Raw genomic sequence first — 23770 nt, 5'->3', positions numbered from 1 at the left:
CAATTGTCCCAGGAACATTTTATTAAAAAGTCCATCCTTCCCACTGATTTCAGATGCCTCCTTTATCAGATACCAGATTCCTGTATGCGTTTGCTCTGATGCTGACTTTCTACTTGTTTTCAGAGGTCTATTTTTCTATATGAATACATATGCAAAATCCAGTAACATATGCAAAATCCAGTAACAAGCTGGATCTCATTCCCCTGACCCTGAAGAGCCCCCAGTGCAACATCATTGGGAGGGCCGAGTTGAGATGGACTTCTAAGATCTCAGGGAAAGGACGAAATGAGATGTTACTGAACCCGCCCGAGAAATCGGTGATGAACGGGACTTCGTGATCATGATTTTTCTATTCCTCTACTGTACTGCACTGCTTTAGTTACTGAGAATTTATAGTATATATATTTATTTAATTTATTTTTATTTTTAAATTTTATTCTAATAGAAATGATTACTCTGGACAATAATGAGTATTAAATGAGTGTTAACAAGAACTGGGTGTTAAAAGTTGGTAAAGGCATATAAATATGATAATGTTTCAATATAGTATATTTTTAATGTATATTCTATCAAGGAGAGGAGGTCCTTCTCTGTTCTTAAATGAAAATATTACTTCTGCCAATTTTATTGTGTATGAAATCTCTCCTTTACATCCATCAATACATCCATCAATATTAGTGCCAGCTGCCTGCCATTTTGGTGCTGTGATGAATGATTATACCTCCTGGATTGCCCAGGGGTGGGGGGATGGAGGTGGGTGTGTTTAGAGGTTGTCTCCTATTCTATCTGGATGTTTGGAGTCATCCAGGGAAAACAAAATCCTCTTCATTGGAGGAAATTGATACAGGAACATCTAATTACTATCAAGTCTCTTGGAATTATGTTTTTCTCACTGACTTGGAAAAAGACTCTGGGAAGTCAATAATGGGAAAGAAAAAGAGTGTCCCCCAGAAGTATGGCTAATGAGCACCATAAACCATCTTTCCCCCACCCTGTTCAAAAAAATGAACTATGAAGAGGTGGTGGAAACATAGCCTCATCCACGGACTGGATTTGTATTTGTCCAGTGTTTCCCACTCGCAAACAGTGTGACAAGATGACATTTAATTGAGAAAATGTGCATGTGGCATTAAATAAATCTTTGAGTTTCTCCAAAGTGTATGTAATGTGAGGATTGCCTTTTCATCCAGTCAATGTGATAATAGTTCATGAGTCCACCATAGGGCTTTGCTTTTCACACATCTCTTCATTGGATCCTCAAAAGGCTTGGATGAATTTAGTTCCTAGGGCATTAGGAGAGGAGAAATTTCAGGGAGCAGGTTCGTGACAGAGTGGTGGTGCATATTGGGTGAATACAGACAAAGGAAGTGAAAGTGGGAGCGGGCAGGAAACCTTGTGCTCTTGATACTACAAACCCATGAGTCAGTGCCCATGTTACTAATCCCTAGATTATCTGTGGTTTGTTTTCAGCACAATTTTACTCTCCTGCCCCATGATGGGAATGTTTTTCTATTTCTTGCCACCACCCTCTTTTTCTCCTAATTTGCAGTTATAAGTCCATCTCCTTCTAGGTCTTAGGTTTGAAGAAAATTACCATTTCAATGGTGCTGACTGAGAGAAGCCCCCTCCCCAAATTAGCTCCACATGTTGATTGATGATCCACCAATGTACTTCTTAGACAACATTGTACAGTTTTAAAGGTGGTGGAATTTTTGAGCATTACAAGCATTTATTTTATGTCCTGTTAACAAAAGTAATATATATATTATATATATATATCTTATTAGATGAAATCCAAATTCTGCAGAAAGTTTTACTCTTAAAAGGGAAGGGACTGGGGAGGTAGTTCTGGGGCTAGGGAAACAGTTCAACAGGTCGAAGTGATTCTTTGCATGCAGGTGCCCTGGGTTCAATTCTTGGCACTACATAACTACATAAACTACATAATCTGCCAAACTTAGCCAGCAGTTATCCCTGAGCACCTTCATATTCCACCAGCCCCCAAATTCTGTCGAACCCAATTCTATCCTATTGTTGTGTTCTTGCTTTCACATTTTCTTTCCAATCATAACAGTTATTCAGATTATTTTCCCATTACTACACCCATCTCCTAACTTAATTTTCTATCTTCAATCTTGCCAAAATTAGTCTTCTTACTCTTGTCAGAATACTATCTCTAAGGGATTTCTCTCATTTTCTGCACTTTAAACCATTTTTGCCTTCCAATGCCCAGAAGACAAATGAGAAACTCACAAGGATCACAGAGGCCCTCCATCCCGCCTTCCTCTCCCACCCTCATCTCTCTCTACTTCTCACTTGCTCACAAGTCTTTTGACCTCACCTAGCTAGTGTTTCAAAGGTGACTCTGTGCATGCTGAGTTCTCTGAGTGTAAAGGTATTTCCTTTCATGACTCAACTCTAAGGATCACTGGTTCAAATTGTCTCTTCTACTTTCAGATAACTTTGTCTCTAACTTTGTACATCCATCATACAAAGCACCCTGAAGACAGGAAATGCATGCTCTCTTCAGAACTCAGTGAAGGGACCAAGCGTTGCGGAGGTGTTTGGCTATGAAGAAATAAACTTTCACTTTCTAAGGGCACCGATTGAAATCAAATATAAAATTTTTTATATAAAAATTCATTTTATATTTGATAGGATCACAAGTCAGCAAACAGTGTTAACCACATTGGAGATCATATTCTTTGCATAAAAACAAATTCCTGGAATATCTTAAAGGTAAGATATAGATGAGACACTTTCCTATGCTTCAAACACACATTTAAGCCTAGCTGCAACCTCCTCTACCTTCTGAATTTCAGCAAGATGACCACGTCCAGTGTTGAGATAAATTCTAGATAGCTTCAAAGTGGCAAAGAATTGTCTTTTGCATATGTTTTCAAAAATATTTCCATGCCATAGTTTTTTTCATGAAAGAAACCACAGACTTAATTAAGATTGTTGAGTCATTTTGATTTGAATATATTTTATATTTCTGTTGATTCCTCTGTCCTCTTTTGAGGGGACTGGGGCTTTTGGGACCACACTTGGTGGTGCTCAGTGCCTGATTCCTGGCTCTCCACTCAGGGAACACTCCTGTCAGGGCTCAGGGAAGGACCAGGGATATGTGGTAGCAGTGATGTAGGAAAGGTGATGGCAGGTCTCAGTATTCTTTTATGTTTCCCAGGTTCTTTAATATTTTCAAGAATAAAAATATTGAGTAATAAAAATGCTCAGACTCAGAGAAAATATATAAAAAAAGGAAAAGACACTAGGACTAAGTTATTTATGGCTCTTTATTTTTAATAGGATAACTGAGTGTATTATAGAGAATGCAGGGAAGATATAGGTAAGGGTTTTCCTGTAGATGCTTTTAAACAAAAAATTTGGTGTTTTGCATTTCTTATCAATTGACTAAAGTGTTACAGAGGACAAGGATCAAATAGAGAGTTCTGACAGTTTGCCTTAGGTAGTTCCCATTATCTTAGTCACCTTGTCAGCCTAAGTTCTGCGGCAGACTTTTTTGTTGGACAATTGTTATCTTCCTGATTATCAGAGAGAGCCCAGGAATTCACAAGAAATAAAAAATGTAAGATGAGGGCAGTCAAACATGGGCCTGCTTACACAAGCTGGCAAGCAGAAACAGAGGCTTTCTCTTTCACCAGGGATCAAACCCAGGTCAGCCTGTGCAAGATAAGCACCTAAACCCACCGTGTCACCTCTGGCCTCCATCTGTCCTCTTGATGTAACTGACCACAGAGTCAGAAGGACTTGAATACTTGTACCAATTGTTGACAAATCAGGAGTAACAAACTAAGGAAACATTTCTTCCCTGTGGTATTTTTTTTTAATTCCAATTAACTTTATAGGATTAAATAGGGAAAGACAACAGACCAGAAAGGCCTGGGTCAGGTCTAGGACTGACTTTCCTTTCCTGCAAGACGCAAGGCTCACCAGACTCTTATCAATCCCGAATTTCCTCAGTCCTTCCCCAGATCGTAGACATGGATAGAGAGAAAATGTCAGATTTCCTTTTCAAAGCTGCCATGTCTCTCTTTCTCCTCCTCACTTCACAATAGTCTCCCGGGTACTCCGACTGAAATCAATATCCATGTTCCCAGGACAGGAGACCTTCCACAGCCTGATCTCTGTGCTATCTCCTGTGTCCATTCATCAACCTCATGTTTATCACCCCACATATTCCCTGAGCATTTATTGTGTTCCAAGAACTGTTTTGAGTAAGTAAAACACAGAAAATGTCATTGGAGATCATATTTTAGTAGTCTAAGACAATTACAAGTAAAATACATATGTCTGGTGGTAATAGATACTTGGGGGGAAAATAAAAGGAGAAAAATGGAGTAATTTTAAGTGGGTCCATATATTCTTTGATATTCCTCTTCCTAAGTGGTTGAGCCTAATTGTCTTTCTTCAAGGGTGGGTGAACTTAGTGGCTTGCTGAACTCAAATCTGGAAACTAGGTTACCTACTCTGGAAGATGTTAGCTGTCATCTTGTGAGCAGCTCCTTGGATAGCTTTATGTGGAGCAAAATAAAGGACTCTATAGAGCACTAGAAGCTTTGTAAGAAGGTCTTCTTAGATATGGATACTCAGAAGTGGGAGCTAGAGCCTGTCACACGTCCATGAGGGGCCGAGAGATAGTACAGTTGGTAAGGTGTTTGCTTTGCACATAGCCAACCTGAGTTATCTCTGACACCAGATATGGTCTCCTGAGCCCAACCAGGAGTGATACTTGAGCTCAGAGCCTGGAATAAGCCCTGAGCACAGCTGGTGGAACCCAACAAAACAAACTCTTAAGGAGTATACCCCATTAACTTAATGAATGATGATCATAATCTCCTGCCCCCGTGCTTGGCTGTCTTCACTGGGGCCCCTTGGAGAGGGGCCGGTTGAGTTTCCCTCCCTGCCCCGAGCAGAACCTCAGCAGCTGAAGACCTTCGGAACCCAGCCACAGCCATGCTCAAGGCCACTTTTCACATGCTCGGACGAGTCTCACGCATGAAGTAACCAGCAAAGGAATCCAGGCATGTGGGACCCAGAGCTGAGATCTCCAACCCTGCTCTGACCGGGACTGGGCCTCCTCCACCCAGGTCCCCCTTTTTCCAGTAGCTAGGCAGTCACACTCACAAACTGTTCCTCACAACATCCCATCAACAGCCAAGACCCAGAGACTATAAAACAAAGCTCCTGGAAGTGCTGTGTGACCTCTTATTGTCTAGTTCTTCCTCTTGAAGAATCCGGCAAGCTACCGAGAGTATCTTGCCCACACAGCAGAGCCTGGCAAGTTCCCCATGGCATATTCTATATGCCAAAAACAGTAACAATGATGGGTCTCATTCCCCTAACCCTGAATGAGCCTCCAATGCGGCACCATTGGGAAGGATGACTAAAGAGAGGCTGCTAAAAATCTCAGGGCTAGGAGGAATGGAGACGTTACTGGTGCCCACTAGAGCAAATTGATGAACAATGGGATGACAGTGATACAGTGATCATGAATTATGATAATTAATGATACTGACCCAGACTCTTAGCAAAAAATGAGACAACAAATGTCTGAAGTTGCTATGCTCTGGGGCAATATGTTAAATAGTAAGCCATAACTGATACAAAGGAAAATTAGCGAACATAGAATTTTGGGTAGTGTTGACAATTGCTGGAGTGGCTGGGAGAGCTCTCCTGATAAGTAATCTTCTCCTAACAAGAACTTGAAGGATTTAAGAGATGATGGTACGTCAATTCAGATCCATCAGTTATGAGAAAGATACTGCTTTGGGTTGTATGTGTGTTTGCATGTGTTGGATGGTAGTGGTGGTGGTGAAAGCATCCAGTAGCCATGCATATATGGTAGCTTAGGGAAAAAGTGGGAAATGACTGTATTTTTCCTCCATTTTTCTGTGACCCTAAAACAGCACTAAGAAGATGGTCTTTAAAGATAAAGAGGGTTAAAAATGCCAACAACAACAACAAAAACACCTAAAACATGTAAAAAAGATGAAGAAGTTTTCCAATACACATTAATGCCATCTTTGGGTAAGACTCAGCTTAATTTTTCAGTCACATTAGATAGATATTTTAAGAAACAAGATACAAATGATTCTACTTTCCCCCACCCTTTCTCCTCCCTCCTTTTATTCATTTTTTAAAATTAGGTTTATTGAGGTATAATTTTGCATATGAAGGATTTACCTTTGTTAAGAGCATTGGTCTTACTTTCATCTACTTTCAACACTCAGTTCCTGTACAAAGTAATCAGTAGGTAAAATAATATACCTGATAACCTCTCAGTAGGTATCAGTATGTATTGCAAACCATAATACCCAAAAGGGGGGAGAGAGGGAGGGAAGAAGAGAAGGGGGGGTGGGAAATGTATACTGGTGAAGGGATGGGTCTTAGAACATTATATGATTGAACTCAATCATGAGCAACTATGTAACTGTGTATCTCACTGTGATGTGATTTAATTTAAAAATAAATAAGTTTTTTATTTTTATTATTTTTTTATCTTTTATTTTTTATTTTTGCTTTTTGGGTCACACCCGGCGATGCACAGGGGTTACTCCTGGCTCTGCACTCAGGAATTACCCCTGGCAGTGCTCAGGGGACCATATGGGATGCTGGGATTCGAACCTGGGTCAGCCACGTGCAAGGCAAACACCCTACCCTCTGTGCTATTGCTCCAGTCCCAAAGTTTTTTATTTTTTTAAAAGAGCTTTGTTCTTTTAAAATTTGTTAGTTTGGGGGCCACACCCAACGGTGCTCAGGGCTTACTCCTGGCTCTATGCTCAGGAATCACTACTAGAAGTGCTCAGGGGACCATATGGGAAGCTGGTGATTGAACCTAGGTTTGGTTCCATGCAAGGTAAGGGCCCTACCTGCTGTACTATAGCTCTGGCCTTGGTCTATGTATGTATATTGACAAATGGATGAAATCTGACACTACCACCAGTTACTGTTAACTTTTATTAATTCTTTCTATTAGTTCTCTGTTAATGGCAACTCAGAACACTATTTTATACTGTTCTTAGTTTTTTCCAAAATAGGAATTTCAATCATTTCAAATGATCCCGATTTGTTTGCTTAGTATTAGGGTATTAGGAGCCTGGACATCTAAGGAGTCATTTGAGGTTATTCTACCACAGCAATATTTTACCACTGCATTCAGATGCATTTTAATACTGCTTCATAGAGTGGAAATTGTAAACCAGAGTGAGAACCCTTTAGCTTCAGTTAATTTCTTTCTCTTCATTAGTAAAAATAGAAAAAAAATTAGATGTCAAGAGTTTTAAAAATTATTTTATTTTAATAAAGTAGTTCACAATGGATTGGAACGATAGCACAGTGGTAGGGCGTTTGCCTTGCATGCGGCTGACCCGGGTTCGATTCCTCCGTCCCTCTCGGAGAACCTGGCAAGCTACTGAGAATATTCCACCCACATGGCAGAGCCTGGCAAGCTACCCGTGGCATATTCAATATGCCAAAAAACAGTAACAACAAGTCTCACAATGGAGACATTACTGGTGCCCGCCAAGCAAATTGATGCCCAACAGGATGACAGTGATACAGTGCAATGTTACAGTTCACAATATTTGATTACATTTAATATTTGAACACTAATCCCACCACCATTACACTTTTCCACCACCATATTTTAGATGTTTCCATCCCAAACGCCAACCCCTGCCCCATAGTAGAACCAAAATAATTTATTTTGTATTGTCTGTTATAAATAAGCTGCTGAAAATGCTCCAAAAAAAGTTTCTTTAGAGGAAAGGGTGTGAATATTGTTGTATTTTACCCAGGGGCATTAAGCCCTTCAATAAGGGGTTATTAACATGTTAAAGGTTGAGCCTGTGTGCTTATACATAGCACTGTAGCACTGTCCATCTGGTCCTGTTGTTCATCGATTTGCTTGAGCGGGCACCAGTAACATCTCCATTGTGAGACTTGTTGTTACTGTTTTTTGGCATATAGAATAAGCCACGGGTAGCTTGTCAGGCTCTGCCATGCAGGTGGAATACTCTTGGTAGCTTGCCGGGCTTTCCTAGAGGGATGGAGTAATCGAATCCAGGTCAACTGCATGCAAGGTTGAGGTATGAGATGTCACGGCCTTGCTGTCCAGGAATAGGTTTACTCGTGGGTGAGACCCGGCCCGAGCATGTGGAGAGTGGCCATGAGCATGGCGGCAGTTGAGTTCTGGAGGTTCTCGGCTGCCGGGGCTGGGTCCCTTGGGTGAGGAGGGGCCTTGCAATGACAAGAGTTTTAACAAGAAATTTATACAGGTACCTAATTCTTCAGCCTGATCCTAGAGCCTATCATATTAATGTCAACTCTGTTTGTTTCTTTAATGTTTCCTAATAGCTTACTCTTAATGTTATCACTAATTAAACTGAAAGATAACATTTTTTCCCTTTTATTTCTCCCTTCCTGAATAATAAAAACCTGCCCAGCCCAGAGATGGATGCACAGAAGATGTTCAAAAATGATTTTGTGAGAGATTGACTTGTGAGGGGAAGTGGTTTTAGAAAAGGGCATGCAAAAAGTCCAGATAAAACAGGATTTCAGGACAGAACTCCAATTGGAATGTCGTATCTTTTAATTTATTATGAGGCATGAATCTCTTGCCCTTTACACTATGATCTCACTAATTCATGAAATAAATGACCTAATAACATAGTATGACAAACATAGATATCTAGGAAAGTGGATTATCTCATAAAATCAAGGTAGAGTCTTGTTCAGTCTGTGGGTGTGAAAAAAATGAAAGAAGGAAACATTTGTGGCTCTTGAGGTAAAGTGATGCTAGCTTCCACTTCTTTCCCCCAATCCTCTTCATTTTGTAAGTCATTGTCGAGAATAAGAAACCAACAAAGGAATATGAAACCATTACAGGGGAATCCCACAGGCAAACAGGATGCGTTCCCAGAGGGGGGTCTCTGGAAGAAGTTTGCTGGCAATCCTGGGAGCATAAATTAATGGTTACCTGGCAGTAAGTATGTTTTAAGTTCCCTGAAATCACCCCAGCTCAAATGCCACAATCATACATTCTGGGATACCATAAAAAGTAGTGAAACACCTTCCATGGTTTTGTCAGTCACCATAAAGGAAGTCAACCACAAATATTTCCAAAGAGGTCATAGAAATGAAATGTTATGATAAAATCAGAGAGTGTCTAGACCAATGTGTATGCATAAAGACATAGAAACACCTGCCATAGCTTTTCCTTATCAGCCTGTTCCTGTCCTCATTTTTAAAAACTATTTTATTAGAGCAGTTTTAGGGATGGAGGTGGAATTACAAACATTTCTCACTCTGCTCACACATGCACAGCTTCTGAATTCTCAATCTCTCTCAGCAACTTTGTTACTTTGTTATTGACAAACCTGCACTAACATGCCATATTCCCAAATTCATCAGGTACCAGTTACTAGATTATGGGAGAGGTGGGGAGGGAAGAAAAGAGAGGGAGGAAGGAGGGGGGACAGAGAGAAAGGGACAGAGAGAGAAGGAAAGAGGGAGAGAGAGGGAGAGAGAAGGAGAGAGAGAGGGAAGGAGAGGGGGGTCAGAGGAGTCACTGAATTGATACCATGATATTTAATAGAGTTTCAGTAGGAAGAAGCATGCAACGATTGATTCTCTATGGTCAGAGAGATAGTACAGGGATTAAGACACTTGTCTCATATGCGACCATCCCAAATTCAATCCCTAAAACTCCATATGGTCTTCTGATCACTGCCAGCAGTGCCTTTGGAGCACCAGAAGTAACTCCTGAACACAGAGCCAGGAATAAGTCCTAAGCAGAGCTGGCTATAACACAAACAATTGACCCTCCATGTTCTTTGCCCTGATAGGGATATACAACTAGATGGGGAGACAGAGATTTTTTTTCTTTTTTGCTCACACCCAGCGATGCTCAAGGGTTACTCCTGTCTCTGCACCATGAGTTACTCTTAGCAGTGCTCAGGGGACAATATAGGGTGCTGGGGATAGAACCCAGGTTGGCCACATGCAAAGCAAAAGCCTTACCTTGCTGTACTATCACTCCAATCCTGGGGAGATAGAATTAACCAGTATATTCAGTTCATATTGACATGTGTCATGAGAGGCACAAGGTCCTAAGTGACTTAAGGGAAGGGGAAATCACACAGCCTCCTGGATTCCAGGAAACTCTTTCATTAACCAAGAATTTATCTTTCCTGAATCCCTCATTGCTGAAACATTATTAGAAGTGCATTGATATTGGCATTATATTTTTAAGCTAGCATTGTGAATGGAAAAAGCTTTTCATTAGTCCCGGAATTGTCATCATGTAACAATCTGACTTGGAAAAAGTTATTTCATCTTTATGAGCTTCACAATTTTTATTTGTAAAATTGCAGTAACAAAATTTGACAGGTTATTAAGAATATGAAATGAGATGAAATCTAGGAGAGTGACTTGGAAGTTATGGATGGCATTAGTTTTATGATTTATGACTATAGTAATATAAACCAGACTAGGGCAGAAGGTTGAAGGTAGAGAATAGAGAGAGATGGGAAATAAAATGGTAAGTAAATGAAGAGATGAAATTCACTAAATATTATCCAAAAATTTTGCTTCAAAGCTGTCCTAAATTATGACAATATTTATTTATTGGGCTGGAGCGATAGCTCAGTGGGTAGGGTGTTTGTCTTGCACGAAGTCGACCCAGATTCGATTCCTCCATCCCTCTTGGAGAGCCCGGCAACCTACCGAGAGTATCCTGCTCACACGGCAGAGCCTGGCAAGCTACCCGTGGCATATTTAATATGCCAAAAATAGTAACAACAAGTCTCACAATGGAGACATTATTGGTGCCCACTTGAGCAAATTGATGAACAATGGGACAACAGTACATTACAGTTCAGTTTTTATTATTAATTTGGATTTGATACCCAGAAATTATTCCTGGCTCTGCACTCAGGAATCATGACTGGCGGTGCTCTGGAGACCATATGGGATGCCAGGAATCTAATCTGAATCAAGGGTGTGCAAGGCAAGTGCCTTGCCCGCAGTACTATCTCTTTAGCCCCATGAAAATATTTATTTATAAATAAAACAATTGACTCTGGTATTAATGTAGAAAAGGAAAGAAATATTAAAAAGTGAAGTTCCAAATAAACCATCTCTTTTATTTCAACCAACTGTACAGAACTCATCAAACTGTCTTTTTTTTTTTCTCATTCCCAAAGAATCTGGCAGAATTCTTGAAAGCCAGCAGGCACCCATTTTTGAGCCTTATTGAGAACAGCCTGAGAAAATCTAAGTGGTAATCAGAAAACAAAATGTCAGATTCAGAGACCAAGATGATGCCAAGCATAAAACACATCCTTAATTATTTTTATTGATTTACTATTGTTTTAAGTAAGGAGTATGACTTCACATATGTATAGAATCTATACACATGTATAAAGTATAAATAATTTTAATTCAATTCATAGAAGTTGAAGTGCATTTAGAGAATTTGGAATAGAAAACTGATACCAATGGTGGAGTTGTTATTGAGATGTTTGTGTGAAAAGGAGGGGAAAAAATCATGTCAAAGATCTTCCTCAATCAGAGTATTTTCTGATTACTTGGTGTTTTGGACAGAGTTTACTTCAAGGTAAAATGAAACACAAATCACTTACCCATGAGCTTCTCTCCATAGGCAATTGTGAAAATGAAGGGAACCTTGGTTGATGGTGAAGAAATCAGTTTTCATTTTCCAGTGGTCTCCATATTATCTGAATCCAGGTGAGGAAAAGAAAAATTTTGATCTTTCTTAATGTACAATCTAGTTCAGGTTGAAGTTGTTAAAACATTGTAAGCAAATAATCATTGTAATTTGATTTATTGTTTTATCATTAGCTATTCTTTAACTTAGGGGCACCAGTGGTCATGTCTATGAGAGCATGCCCGCAATTTAACAATTCCCTTCCTCTCTATCCAAACACAGTTTCCTTAGTTCAGCATCCCTATGTTACCCACTCCATCTCATACCATAGGGAAAGGGCATTGACCCGGATTCCGTTTGGTTCTCCCACATGTCACTTCCAATAAACAGATGATGAGGAGTGATCTCTGAGGACTGGAGGAGATGTAGTGGGTCCCTAGTTCCTTCAGTGTTTCTAGTTTGTTACTTTTGGACCCAAAAATCATTTAAGAGGCTGTTTGCCAAATTATTTGTACATGCCATCCACATTGTATGGGGTTGCTCTTTTAAGAATCACTAATTCCTTAAGCATCTCAAGTAGTTAACTTTCCCCCTATTAAATCATCCCAATGAACCCATTGAAAAAATAGTGTGTGTAAGCATCTAAAACATATATTATGTATAAGTCATACCTATAGGTGGTTCAGCTGTATTTAGATACTGAGTATTTTCTAAATTTATTCTTCTGTTACTAATAGTGCTAAACTATCCCTGCTACTGGATCACAAGCTTCTAAAAAAGTCAAGATGACAGTTTTTGCCTGTCCAATTCATGTTTCAGATAATACTCAGCCTATCTTTATAGGATGTTTATATGGTTTCCTTCATGCTCAACTGCTCATAATGACTCTCTATTGCCCATCATTTCAAATATGAACTATCATGGTGGACATTGCTCAAATATTGTTCCCCTCTTCCTGACTCACCCTTCTTTCCCATCTCTTCTAAAAATTGCCCTGTTTAATACAACTAGTTATCTCTCCTCTGCCAGTCCCATCTCCACATTAACCCCCTGCTGCTCCCTCTTCTTGGGAAACCATTGTTTAATTGTTTGAATGCTCAAATACTAATAATTTTTTACTTTAACATGAAAGTTTTAGTGTATCTTCAATGTTACTTCCTATTCACACACATCTATTGAGTGACTGTACTTATGTTGTTCTGTCTTCTGTTCATTCAATACAAATTTACTTTTATGTATAAGGATACACACAATCATTATTTTTGCCATAGAATAATCAACATCTCTATTCTATCCTGTTTGCTCCATGAGCAAGAAAAATAATTTATTCACTTGTGTGTTCCTAGTGTCCAGTCCAGTACCTGAGTCATAGCAATTGATTTAAAAATGTTTAAAAATGGATTATGTTAAGAAATTCCTTGAGGGCACTCAATTCCCTACTTTACATTTCCCCAAACAGGAGAGAGATTAGGTATGTTGTTTTGCCATCCAGCTACTAAGGGGGAAAGGTGAATTAAAGTCTAATCTAGAGAGATCATTATCTTAATGACTGTGCTCTTGATATTTGCCACACCTTACAGTGAACCTTACATGACATGGAGACTTGCTGCTGAGATGAGAAATAGTGAAGGCAGTCAGATTTGTTTTGTCAATAAGTATTTACTTGTCTCCTCAAATAAGAAAATTATTGTTATACATCCCCAGAATGCCAGATAGTATGCTAGGAATTTTTGCAATAATTTTCAAGGCACACTTTTACTTGTAATTTATTTAATCACTCAATAGAACTTTCTGAGGGCTTGTCATGTTTTAAGAATTGTGCCAGAGAGAGTTTGTGCTCTTATGGAGCTACTGTTATAGTGAAAGTATAAATGATTAATGAATAAATAAATATTTTGCCTACTTTTCTCTTACTCAGCACCCTGTGTGTAGCTTTTTTGCCTCGGTTTGATTTCCTAGGCAAGCATCCCTCAGGTATTTTTTTCTTTCATTCATATATTTAACTGTTCATTCTAATAGATGATTCCACTTTGGTATGTAGCTTTATTACTTACTGTTTCTCTTTTCTTGCTGGACTGCTAAGTATTCCGAGCTCTATTTCCATCTAGATCTTATGTCTAATTACTGAACTACTTATTTTGAGATTCCTAATTTCAATCTAGAGAAATATCTTATTTCTCTAAAAACACATGAACAATTAATATGAGTAAAATTTAAATTTTAGTTTTCATCAATATATCGGCACATTTAATATTTTCTCTCAAAAGTAAGCCCACTTTAAACTATTCCCAAGGATACTGTAGTGCAATTACAATGTTAATTATTACACTACGTACGTGGAGCTGGGAATTAAATCAAGGTTGGCTGCTTGCAAGGCAAGTGCTCTAATTCCACTACTATCTCTATGGACCCTGAATGTGCATTTTTAGTTTTATTTTATTTTAGAAACTCTACTGAATTTTATTTCTGCCCTCCCATTTCCTTTGTTGTTGTTGCTGTTGTTTTAGTGATTATGGGGGTAACACAAAATTCATTGTGCTGTTCGAGAGATCACACACTTTGTTTTGACACTGAGGATTCCAAATGGCCAAGGCGCTGAGATCACACCTGGCAGGTAGGATGATGCAGGAGGTGAAAGTATGATCTCATACTTGCAAGGTTAGAGTTCTACATCTCAGCCATTCCTGGACTCCTTAAAGTTATGTTGAAAAATAATATTTAAATAAATGAGAATGAGGACACTAGTTATCAGGATTTGTGAGACCCAACAAAAGTGGCAGTAAGAGGAAACCATATAGCAATGCAAGTGTTCATCAGGAGGGTTAAAAAGGTCCTTATATATAAGCTAGCCCCATAGCTTAAGAAAATGGAAGAGAACTAACAAAAAAGAGAGCAAAGTAGTCAGAGAGAAGGAAATAATAAAGCTAGAAGCAGAAATCACAATTTTGAATCCAAAAAAGCAACCCAAAAGATTAATGAGAAACCAAGACCTGTTTTTTTGAAAAAAATAAGTAAGATTGCCAAACCACTAGCAAGACACACAAAGAAAGAAAGGAAGAGAATCCTAATAAACTCTACTGGAAATGAGAGGGGAAATGTTACAATGACTACAACAGAAATTCAAAATATTTGAAAATATTTATGCCCTCCCCACAAAGAAAACCTAGAAGAAATGGGCAAAAATTTTGAACTTCTATATCTTTTCAAGATTAAACCAAGAAAATACAGAAGACTTGAACAAATCAATTACTATTTAGGAAATCAAAACAATAATCAAAAGTCTCCCCCAAAATGAAAGCCTAACCCAGGTAGGTTTACCAATGAGTTATTTCAAACTTATAAAGTTGCCAATCTTTTTCAGGCTCTTCCACAAATCTGAAAAAAAAAAGAAAAAAGAAAGAAACCTTCCCAAACAATTTATGTGAGGCAAATAGCACCCTGATACCAATAGCAGACAGACAGTATAGTAATGGAAAGCTTTAGACTTGGAAATTCACAAGTAAATATCTGAGTGTAGATTGAAGTTACTTGCACACATCTGTCTCTAGTTTTATTTAACAGAAGCAGATTTTTTTGTTTTGTCTTTTTTTTTTTTTTGACACAAAGCCAGTGTGTCAATAAACCCTTTTATTCCTGGCTCTATGCTCAGGAATCACTCCTGGTAGGTTAAGGGGATTTTATGGGGTGCTGGTCGATCAAACTCAGGTTTATGGTGTGCAAGATAAATGCCCTAACAACTGCCCTATGCTTCTGGCCCAACAGCAGCAGTTCTATTGGTTTGTATCGCAGTGCCAGAGAGCAAACCCAGGGCCTCACACATGCAAGGTGAGTGCTCTGCTGCTAGACCATGGCCCTGGCCCACTAAGAAGCAGTTTCAAATAAGAGCCACAGTCTCTCAGTAGCTGTTTTGAGACTCCTCTATGATTGTTCAGAAATCCACATATATTCTAGACTTTCACTTTAGTGGCTTTGAGTCAAGTTCACCAATACCTATGATCTGTGAATAGTATATTTATGATTGTCCACCAGGGTCATTCTATGAATAATAGATATATCACTGCCATTAAAGACTTATTTGAAATTTTCTGCTTTTCCATTTTTGTTTTCTGAAAGTTGTTTCTTTTCTATGGCGCAACAATAACAAAGTTGGAAAGCAGTTCTGAGTCAAATCCCAGCATGTAAGTGCTATAAAGGCAGTCCAAAATTATGTCCTTGCATATTTTTGAAAGTACTTAGCAAATAATCTTACTTGAGATCTCTTTATCCATTCATTGAGTATATCCATTCATGAGTCCTAAGATTCTTCTAAGGGTTAGAGATACAAAGATAATAAAGACACTGACTATTGCTTTAAAAGAAGCTAATTCAATGACTCAAAAGCTTTTTATTCCTTGAGAACAACAGTATAATGCTTGCCAGATTTCAGGCAAATCAATTTAAAAACTTACATGGTAGTATAATTAACATTTGTATTAATATATTCGAGTTCTATATAAAAATGGATAAAGAAGAGTTTATTTTTTTTTCCTTGGCAACCCAGAGCAAATGTTTGCACTTTTTAAAATTTACTCTGCCCAAGCTCCCCATTTGCATTCCTCCCCTGATTATTCAAACATCCCCCCTGCCCAAACTCAGTGCCTCATGCTGTTTTAATTCTTCACTCTAGCTTCTCACCTTTGTCTGCACTGGCTCACAAAATGCTCAAAATTCTACAACTATCTGGATTAAAAAAAAATTTGCAGGGGGATGAGGCACTTTCAGCTGTACTGAAGGTTTACTCTTAGCTCTCCATTCCGGGATCTCTTCCGGTGGGCAGGGGGAACCATAGCATGCAGGGGATCAAACCCAAGTTGACAGTGTGCGAGACAAACGCCTTACCTGTTGTATCTCTCTGACCCCAATTCTACAATCATATGCTTGCCTTATCATCTACTTGTGTCACTCCTGATGTTAACTAACAATGTGAAGAAAAATCTGATCAAAGAATTTCTTATACATTCACATTCCTTCAACCACATATGTATATATACATGTGTATATATGTATATATATATGCTTTTTGGGTCACATACATTATGCACAATGACATAAAAATTCAGTTCTTTTCAATAGTTTCAAATCAACATGTCACTTTACTACCATGAAGTGATAGACACTTTATTCACTTTATCTTCTTCTTCAGACATCTATAAAAATACAAATTGTCATAATATTTTTGAGAAATATTATTTGAGACTAGTGTAGAACAAAAGGTCAATTTTTATAAGTGAGATTAAGCGCTGTCTATTCATAAAACTAGTGATCATATTTTTTAACATTAATATTTCCAAGTGCAAATTGATATTGATCAGAGTTCAATGAAAACAGTTTAAGATACATTTGCATTAGAATTGTTTCATTCATTTTGATAAAAATACAAGAATGGGAGAAAAACAATGCTAAGATTAGTTTTTAGTTTTTTTAAAAGTGCACTTCTTCAGGACTCACATTACTAAAAATAGACATCGATATTTTTAATGGAATGTTTTTTCAAGCTGTAATTATTATTTAGTTAATTACTTAAAGATGTAATTTTAGGATTATAGGACACAAGTCCTTTATTTCTGGTCACTTCCAATAAACATCTTTGAGAAGAGTAGGAAGATGAGTCTGTGACCAACATGTTTGCTCATAAATTTTAAAAAATTATATCAAATCTTGATTCTACCAAGACAAGTCAATCATTTCCTTCAAAAAATTGTTGAATTTAAAAAATTTCTGGAATTTAACTCTAAGAGTGTACTTCCTCGGCCTAACATGACGCTTAAGGAAGTGCCCCCAGGTAAGAATGGGGATTTGTGGGCTGTGTGGTGATGAGTTTTCAGAAAATTACTAGTAGTGGTTACTAATAATGTGGTAAACGGCTTTCTGGAAAGGAGTAAAGTCTGCTATAAAAGCAGCAGCTTCTACCTTTCCATCACACACAGAATCATCGAGACAGTAAGTATTTCAGCAAACTTGATACAACTGAATTTTTGGATTAAAAATTCTTGATTCTAAATTTTTCACACTTCATGTAATTTTTGCTTCTTATTGCTTTGCTATTAGGTTCTGCTCATCACCAATTACACCGTTTAGAATTGTCTGCCATGGCTGCTCGGCAGAGATCTGTGGACTCCTTCTGTCAGCGCACTCTGACTGCTGGCTGCCTCCTCCTCACTGCCCTGTGGGTGCAGGGTGGAGCCGCTGTGCCTGTTGGTTCTCAATGCAGACTGAACAAGGTTGACTTACCGCCGCCCGAAGTTACCAACCACACCTTCAGGCTGGCCGAGGAGGTATTCCTCTCAAGCTTCTCTCTTTTATTTCTTCTCTATTTGCCACACAAATTGCTTTAAGTTTTATTCAGAGTACTTCTAGGATATTTAAGAACTCATCATTTCTCCCCAATGTTTCCCATGCCCTTTCACGGGCTCTTTGAAGATCTGGTTTTATGACAAGACCTTGCATTTTGGCTTTTAAGATTCATGCACTGAGTTTTAGCCAAAAACGAGTCACTTAATATTGATGAAAAAAACGATCATTTCTCCCCATTTATTCCTGTGGGCACTGTTTGGAATTCATACACAGGTATGAGTTCTTTCTTTAGTTTTTATGGGAGTCACTCTAGGGAGAGGACTTGGAGTAGATTTCTACCCTAATACAACACACATTTTTTTTCCTGTCTTCTTGAGGAGCAGGCACTTAGTCTTTTAAAAACATTTTCTCTTTCAGGCCAGTTTGGCAGATAACAACACAGATGTTCGTCTCTTTGGGTATTATCAGCTGTTCCGTGGAGTGAATGTAAGCCTTGGTTGTGAGGAGCTGGGTGGTGTGTCATCTTTAGTTATTTGGAGCAGTGGTTTTGACAGTTGGGTCTTCGAAATACCTCTCTAGAGTGACTCCTGCTGTTTCACTTTCACTTGCAGGTGCCAGATTATTGTTACCTGATGAAGCAGGTTCTGAACTTTACCGTTGAAGAAGTGCTGCGCCCCAACTCTTATAGGTACCAGCCCTATATGGACACAGTGCTCCCCTATCTGATAAGGATCAATAACAAGCTGAACCAATGTGTAAGTTCTCCCAGCATCAGCCTCTCCTTCACCCCATCCCTTTGCTTCCCTCCTTCCATTTATACTTTTTACCCTAGCTCTCATTGCCCCACCCTATGCTGACAGTAAGTGTTGTCTTAAATCCATCCTTTAAGGAATCATTTGGAATTACAGATATATTTTGAGTTTATGCTGGTAACTGATGGGGTCTGAAAGATAAGGACAGAACACTTATGTGTTTTTTTGTGGGAGAGAAAGCAAGTTAGGCTAGATAGAATGAGAAAAGTGTCAGAGTTTTAAGGAAAAAATGTTCAGAAGGAGAAATGGATGTACCAAGAATGAATTGATGGGGGAAGGGACTGTGAAAGAGAGAAAGAGGGAAACGGGAAGATGTACTATCCTTTGGTTGACGGGAAAGGACTGTTGCCTTTTTGATATCATGGGAAGTGACAAAGGTGTGTTAATTCTATGACTCTGGACATTTAAAACAATGAGAGAAGTTTAAGTGGAGAGGGCAGAGTGCAGGGAATCTAGCACTTACTGAAAGGCCCTTTTGTTCACACAAGTGTTTTCTATGTGTTTATTGTTCTGTGCATGCATTTTTTGCTGAGATATCGTTAGGGTTTTATTCTTGACTTTACTCACATAAGCCAACCTATACTTTCCAAACATGTAAACCTCAGAAAGATTCCCCAGAGATGAAGTGAGGTTAAGTCTGATGTAAAGGAAATGAAAGGATTTGGTTGTCCAAAAAGAATTTAAGAGCTCATGCCACAGAGGTAGGGTGGGGTGAAGGGGACAGGGTGGCGGTGGTGGGAGGGATGCTGGAACCATTGGTGGTAGAAAATAGGCACTGGTGGAGGGATGGGTACTCGATCTTGTATGACTGAAACGTAAGCATGAAAACCTGTAAGTCTGTAACTTTGTCTTATGGTGATTCACTAATTAAAAAAAAAGAATTTAAGAGCTCAGGAAATGTAGGTTACTAGTGAAATCTAGGTCATGGTGGGAAGCTTGGTAAAAACTTTCATCCCAGGTGAATTATAATTTACCTAAATTAGGAAATTTGGAGTTTATAGACTTTCAGCACAACACTTCAAAAAGGATTACTTTGTTTCTATTTTGCAGCATATTGACAGAGATGATCACAATATCCAGAGAAATGTGCAAAAACTGAAGGAGACTGTTCGAAAGGTACCACAAAAAGTGTTAATCAGTGTTAATTCTAATAGTAAATAGGATAGACAAATTTTCTTTATTTACCCCTTCATTGTGATATTTTGCTTTAGTTTCTTATCATTGTGTTATTTTGGAGCATACATATATTGATATAACTATGGCATATTTGATATGCCAAAAACAGTAACAACAAGTCTCACAATGGAGACGTTACTGGTGCCTGCTTGAGCAAATCCAGGAACAATGAGATGACAGTGAGAGTGACACGTGTACTTTAAAATTAGACTTCAAAACAACTTCAATCTGCCTTATTTGGTAAAGAATGGATTTTAAACAGTTTTATGGGTGTGAAGTACACCCAAAATTGCTGCCAACTTGTGTTCCCTCAATTTGGATAGTCATAAATTTAAGGTTTTAGTAAATCACTTTCTTTCATTTTATTGTTTATTTGCTTTTTGGGGCCACACGTGGTGGTGCTCAGAGCTTAGTCTTGACTCTGTGCTCAAGGATCCCTCCTGGTGGGTCTCAGGGGTACCATGTGGGATGCTGGGGATCAAACCCAGATTGGCTGCATGCAAGGAAAGTGCCCTACCTGCTGTACTATCACCCTGACTCTATCATATTTTGTTCTTGCTAAAGGGTGTTATTATATTCTTTTCCCACAAAACATTGAAGTGTAATTTTTCTCCCTAGAAACCTAACAATGAAATCTCCCTTTAATTTATTCCCTTTAATAACATGGTGTAAATACTTAGCTGTTCAAATTTCTTATTTACACAGCTTGGAGAGAGTGGAGAAATCAAAGTAATTGGAGAACTGAACTCGCTTCGTGATCTTCTGGTCATTGGATGCTTTAAATTAGAGTAAAGCTAGAAGATGGGTACCTAACTGTGTTCTGCCTCTTAGAAATATAAGAAGATCGCCAAAGGTTTTATTTTATCAACAGAAAATGAGAAGTCATACTCCATAGTCATAGGTGGATTCTAATTAACCCCCTGCTTAGTTAAAGGGAAGAAAGATAATATTTATTGATAATATTTTAATGTAGTTGAAATTTTCTATAAAGAAATTTTTATTAAGCAATTATTTATTCCTACAAAAAGTTAAATTGCCATTTTTAGATAAAAACTGTGATAACCTTATTTCTATAATCAATATTATATATTTATAATCTATTTATTGTTATAATCAGAGTTTATTTATGTTATTTTAAAGTGCTTTTATTATGTTTCAAACTTTATATAAGATTAATATTGTACTAGTAGTTATAAAGCTACAATAATGATTCTTCAACCTTAATAAACAAAATTTTGTGTTTTCTAAATCTTGTGGTTTCATGATTTTTCCCTATCATTAATATCAAAATTGTCATAATCATCTTGTAATCATTCATATTTGATAAATTTCCAAGATCCTCATATAAATGATTTAATTTTTACTAAGCAGTGAGATAGAGAGTATTAGTATCTTTATTCTACAGGCAAGGAAACAGAAACTAGACATGTTAGGAAAAGTTGTGTAACTATGATTAGTTGACCTTTTCGAGCCGAGTATACAGATTTGTGTTGATTCAGCATGTACTTCTGAAAATAAAAAGTGAGAAACTGAAAGCAATTCATCTATACTAAATAGGTAAAGAGAATAAGTGATGCTGCTGGGGAGATGCTCAGGAAAACTCTCCTGCTTTCATGCAGGGCATCAGGTCATTAGGGCAGCATTCTCTAAGCTCTAAGTTAGAAATTAAGGTAACAGGAAACCTTACTGATTTGGGGGTCAGAACTGCTAGAGGAGTTTAGCACTGGGAAGTCTTGAGGGTGGGAGGAGGCATGAGGTACTACAGAGCACATGGAGAGGAAAATGCACGGGCATTTTTAAATTAGTAAGTGGAAAAGAGAAGGAAGAGCAGAGATAGGGACAAAACTGGACTAAACTGTGTAAAAAATGGGCAAAATGACACCGACATGTAAGAGTGACTCCTGGCAGGGAAGGATTTCCAACAGAATGCATAGATCTTTCCATATTCAAGTTTTTATGGAAAGATTTTTTATTTTTATTTTGTTTGGTTTTTTATTTTGTTTATTTGTGTGCCACTCTTGGTGATGCTTATGGGTTACTATAAAGATCTTTCCATAAAGGTGAAAATCAGTACTTAGAAGAGATTAGTGAATACTTCTCAAAAATGTTTTCTTTTGCCCCCTGGCCCCACTCCTCAGGTCACTTACCAAAACTTGACAAATTCCTCCAGAATTAGTTTAAGCCTGATGGTCACTAGTGAGCAGATGTGTAAATTGCTGGATTGTTTATGGATTCAGTGAAGTTCATACAGGAGTATGGTTTCCAAATGCCAAGAGTTTCCAAAACTGTGCTTAAGAATGATAGAATTATAGTTATCTAGAGGACATAGAAAGGAGAAGTTTAAAGCTCATTCCTCTCCTCTTCCAAATGAATCTCATTGTAATGCATTAAAGGAAAAATTTAGCACTGTACTTAATTGTTCAACAATCATCTTGAAGTTGAAGCATAATAAAAGTATTTTTTCTCAAGAAATTCATTCTATAATGCCTCTATCCTAGGGCAAAGAGTCTGAAAAGGAAAAATAAAAACTTCTGAATGCCAGTCAATATAGAGGATAAGTTGCCAGGATCTCTCATTTTCAGTTCTGGAGGATAATGCTGACAGATTTAGTGTGTACATGAGATAGTTCAATTCCTTTATAGGGACTTGAATACCATTATTGGTTTGTATCTGCAGTCACTTGGGGCATGGGAGTAAGCTGCCTGCACTACTTTTGCTCTGAACATTGGCAGAGAGTTGGGATGTCTTCTCCCCAGAAGCAGATGGCAATATCCCAAAGAAGACTGTTCTGTGGGCCCGTGGGAGATACAGGTCCCCTGAGACAACAGCCAGCGCTTAGGGCTGACAAGAAATACTAGAGGGTTTTAAGTTTGGGAAAAGACCAAATTTTCTAAAATTTCTCCAGTGACTAGGTAGAAAGTAAGTCTAATCCTGTGTAAGAGAAGAAATGAAAATAAAATGATCAAAAGGGGAGGCTACAGTTGATTTTACAGCAGTAGTTGGGAGCAGAATCAGAGAAAAGGATTAGATTTTAAGATCTGCATAGACACATCAGAATAAGGAAATGCAATGATGCTAAAAGTTGAAAGCTGACATCCTATTATCTCAGAAGCAGCCACAAACAGAGTAACTTGAGCTTTCAAATCTGCTTTTAAGGAAAGTTGACTGTTGAGAAAATCAGGTGGAGAAGGCTGAGATGAGTGGGCCTGATCGTTGAAAGTAGATTGAAATATTGCTACACCATGAGGATGAGGTAATTGGACCAAGAAGTTTCACTTTATCATCTTATCAAATTGCTCCAAAGTCTTTTCAATGGAAAATTTCATGACTAATCTCAAAGCAGATAGGATCTTCAAAACTCTGACTTCTGTGGGAATTAGAATTTAAGTCACTTTACAAAGTGAACAGCCTCATTCAATGGAGGTGCAGGCATAAAATATAGGAAAAAGAGAATGGGTGGTATGAGTTCATGACTATCAATTATTCCTGAAAAACTAAAAATAAGAGAAGAAAAGTGCCTGCCATAGAGGCAGGATGAGGTGGTTGTGGGGTGTTTGTGGGGAAACTGGGGACATTGGTGGTGGGGAATGTACACAGGTGAAGGTATGGGTGTTGGAACATTGTATGACTGAAACCCCACCATGAACAACTTTGTAACTGTGTATCTCATGCTGATTCATTAAAAACAGAAAAACAAAGAAAACTGTCCCTGTATCACTGTATCACTGTCATCCCATTGTTCATAGATTTACTCCAT

The 23770-nt window shown here is 38.2% G+C and overlaps 1 protein-coding gene across 1 annotated transcript; it reads left to right on the top strand.

Moving 5' to 3' along the window:
- The first annotated feature begins 17820 nt into the window (after positions 1-17820).
- IL22 (interleukin 22) lies at positions 17821-20805 on the top strand. The gene is made up of 5 exons (XM_004602802.2): positions 17821-18006; positions 18443-18511; positions 18637-18780; positions 19888-19953; positions 20719-20805. Exons 1-5 carry the CDS (start codon positions 17821-17823, stop codon positions 20803-20805), a joined length of 552 nt encoding a protein of 183 aa, XP_004602859.2.
- Positions 20806-23770: the final 2965 nt, after the last annotated feature.

Source organism: Sorex araneus, chromosome 10 (assembly GCF_027595985.1).
Source record: "Sorex araneus isolate mSorAra2 chromosome 10, mSorAra2.pri, whole genome shotgun sequence".
NCBI classification, from domain to species: Eukaryota; Metazoa; Chordata; class Mammalia; order Eulipotyphla; family Soricidae; genus Sorex; species Sorex araneus.
The sequence above is the reverse complement of the archived record's forward strand: the minus strand, read 5'-3'. Positions and strand labels throughout refer to the sequence as shown.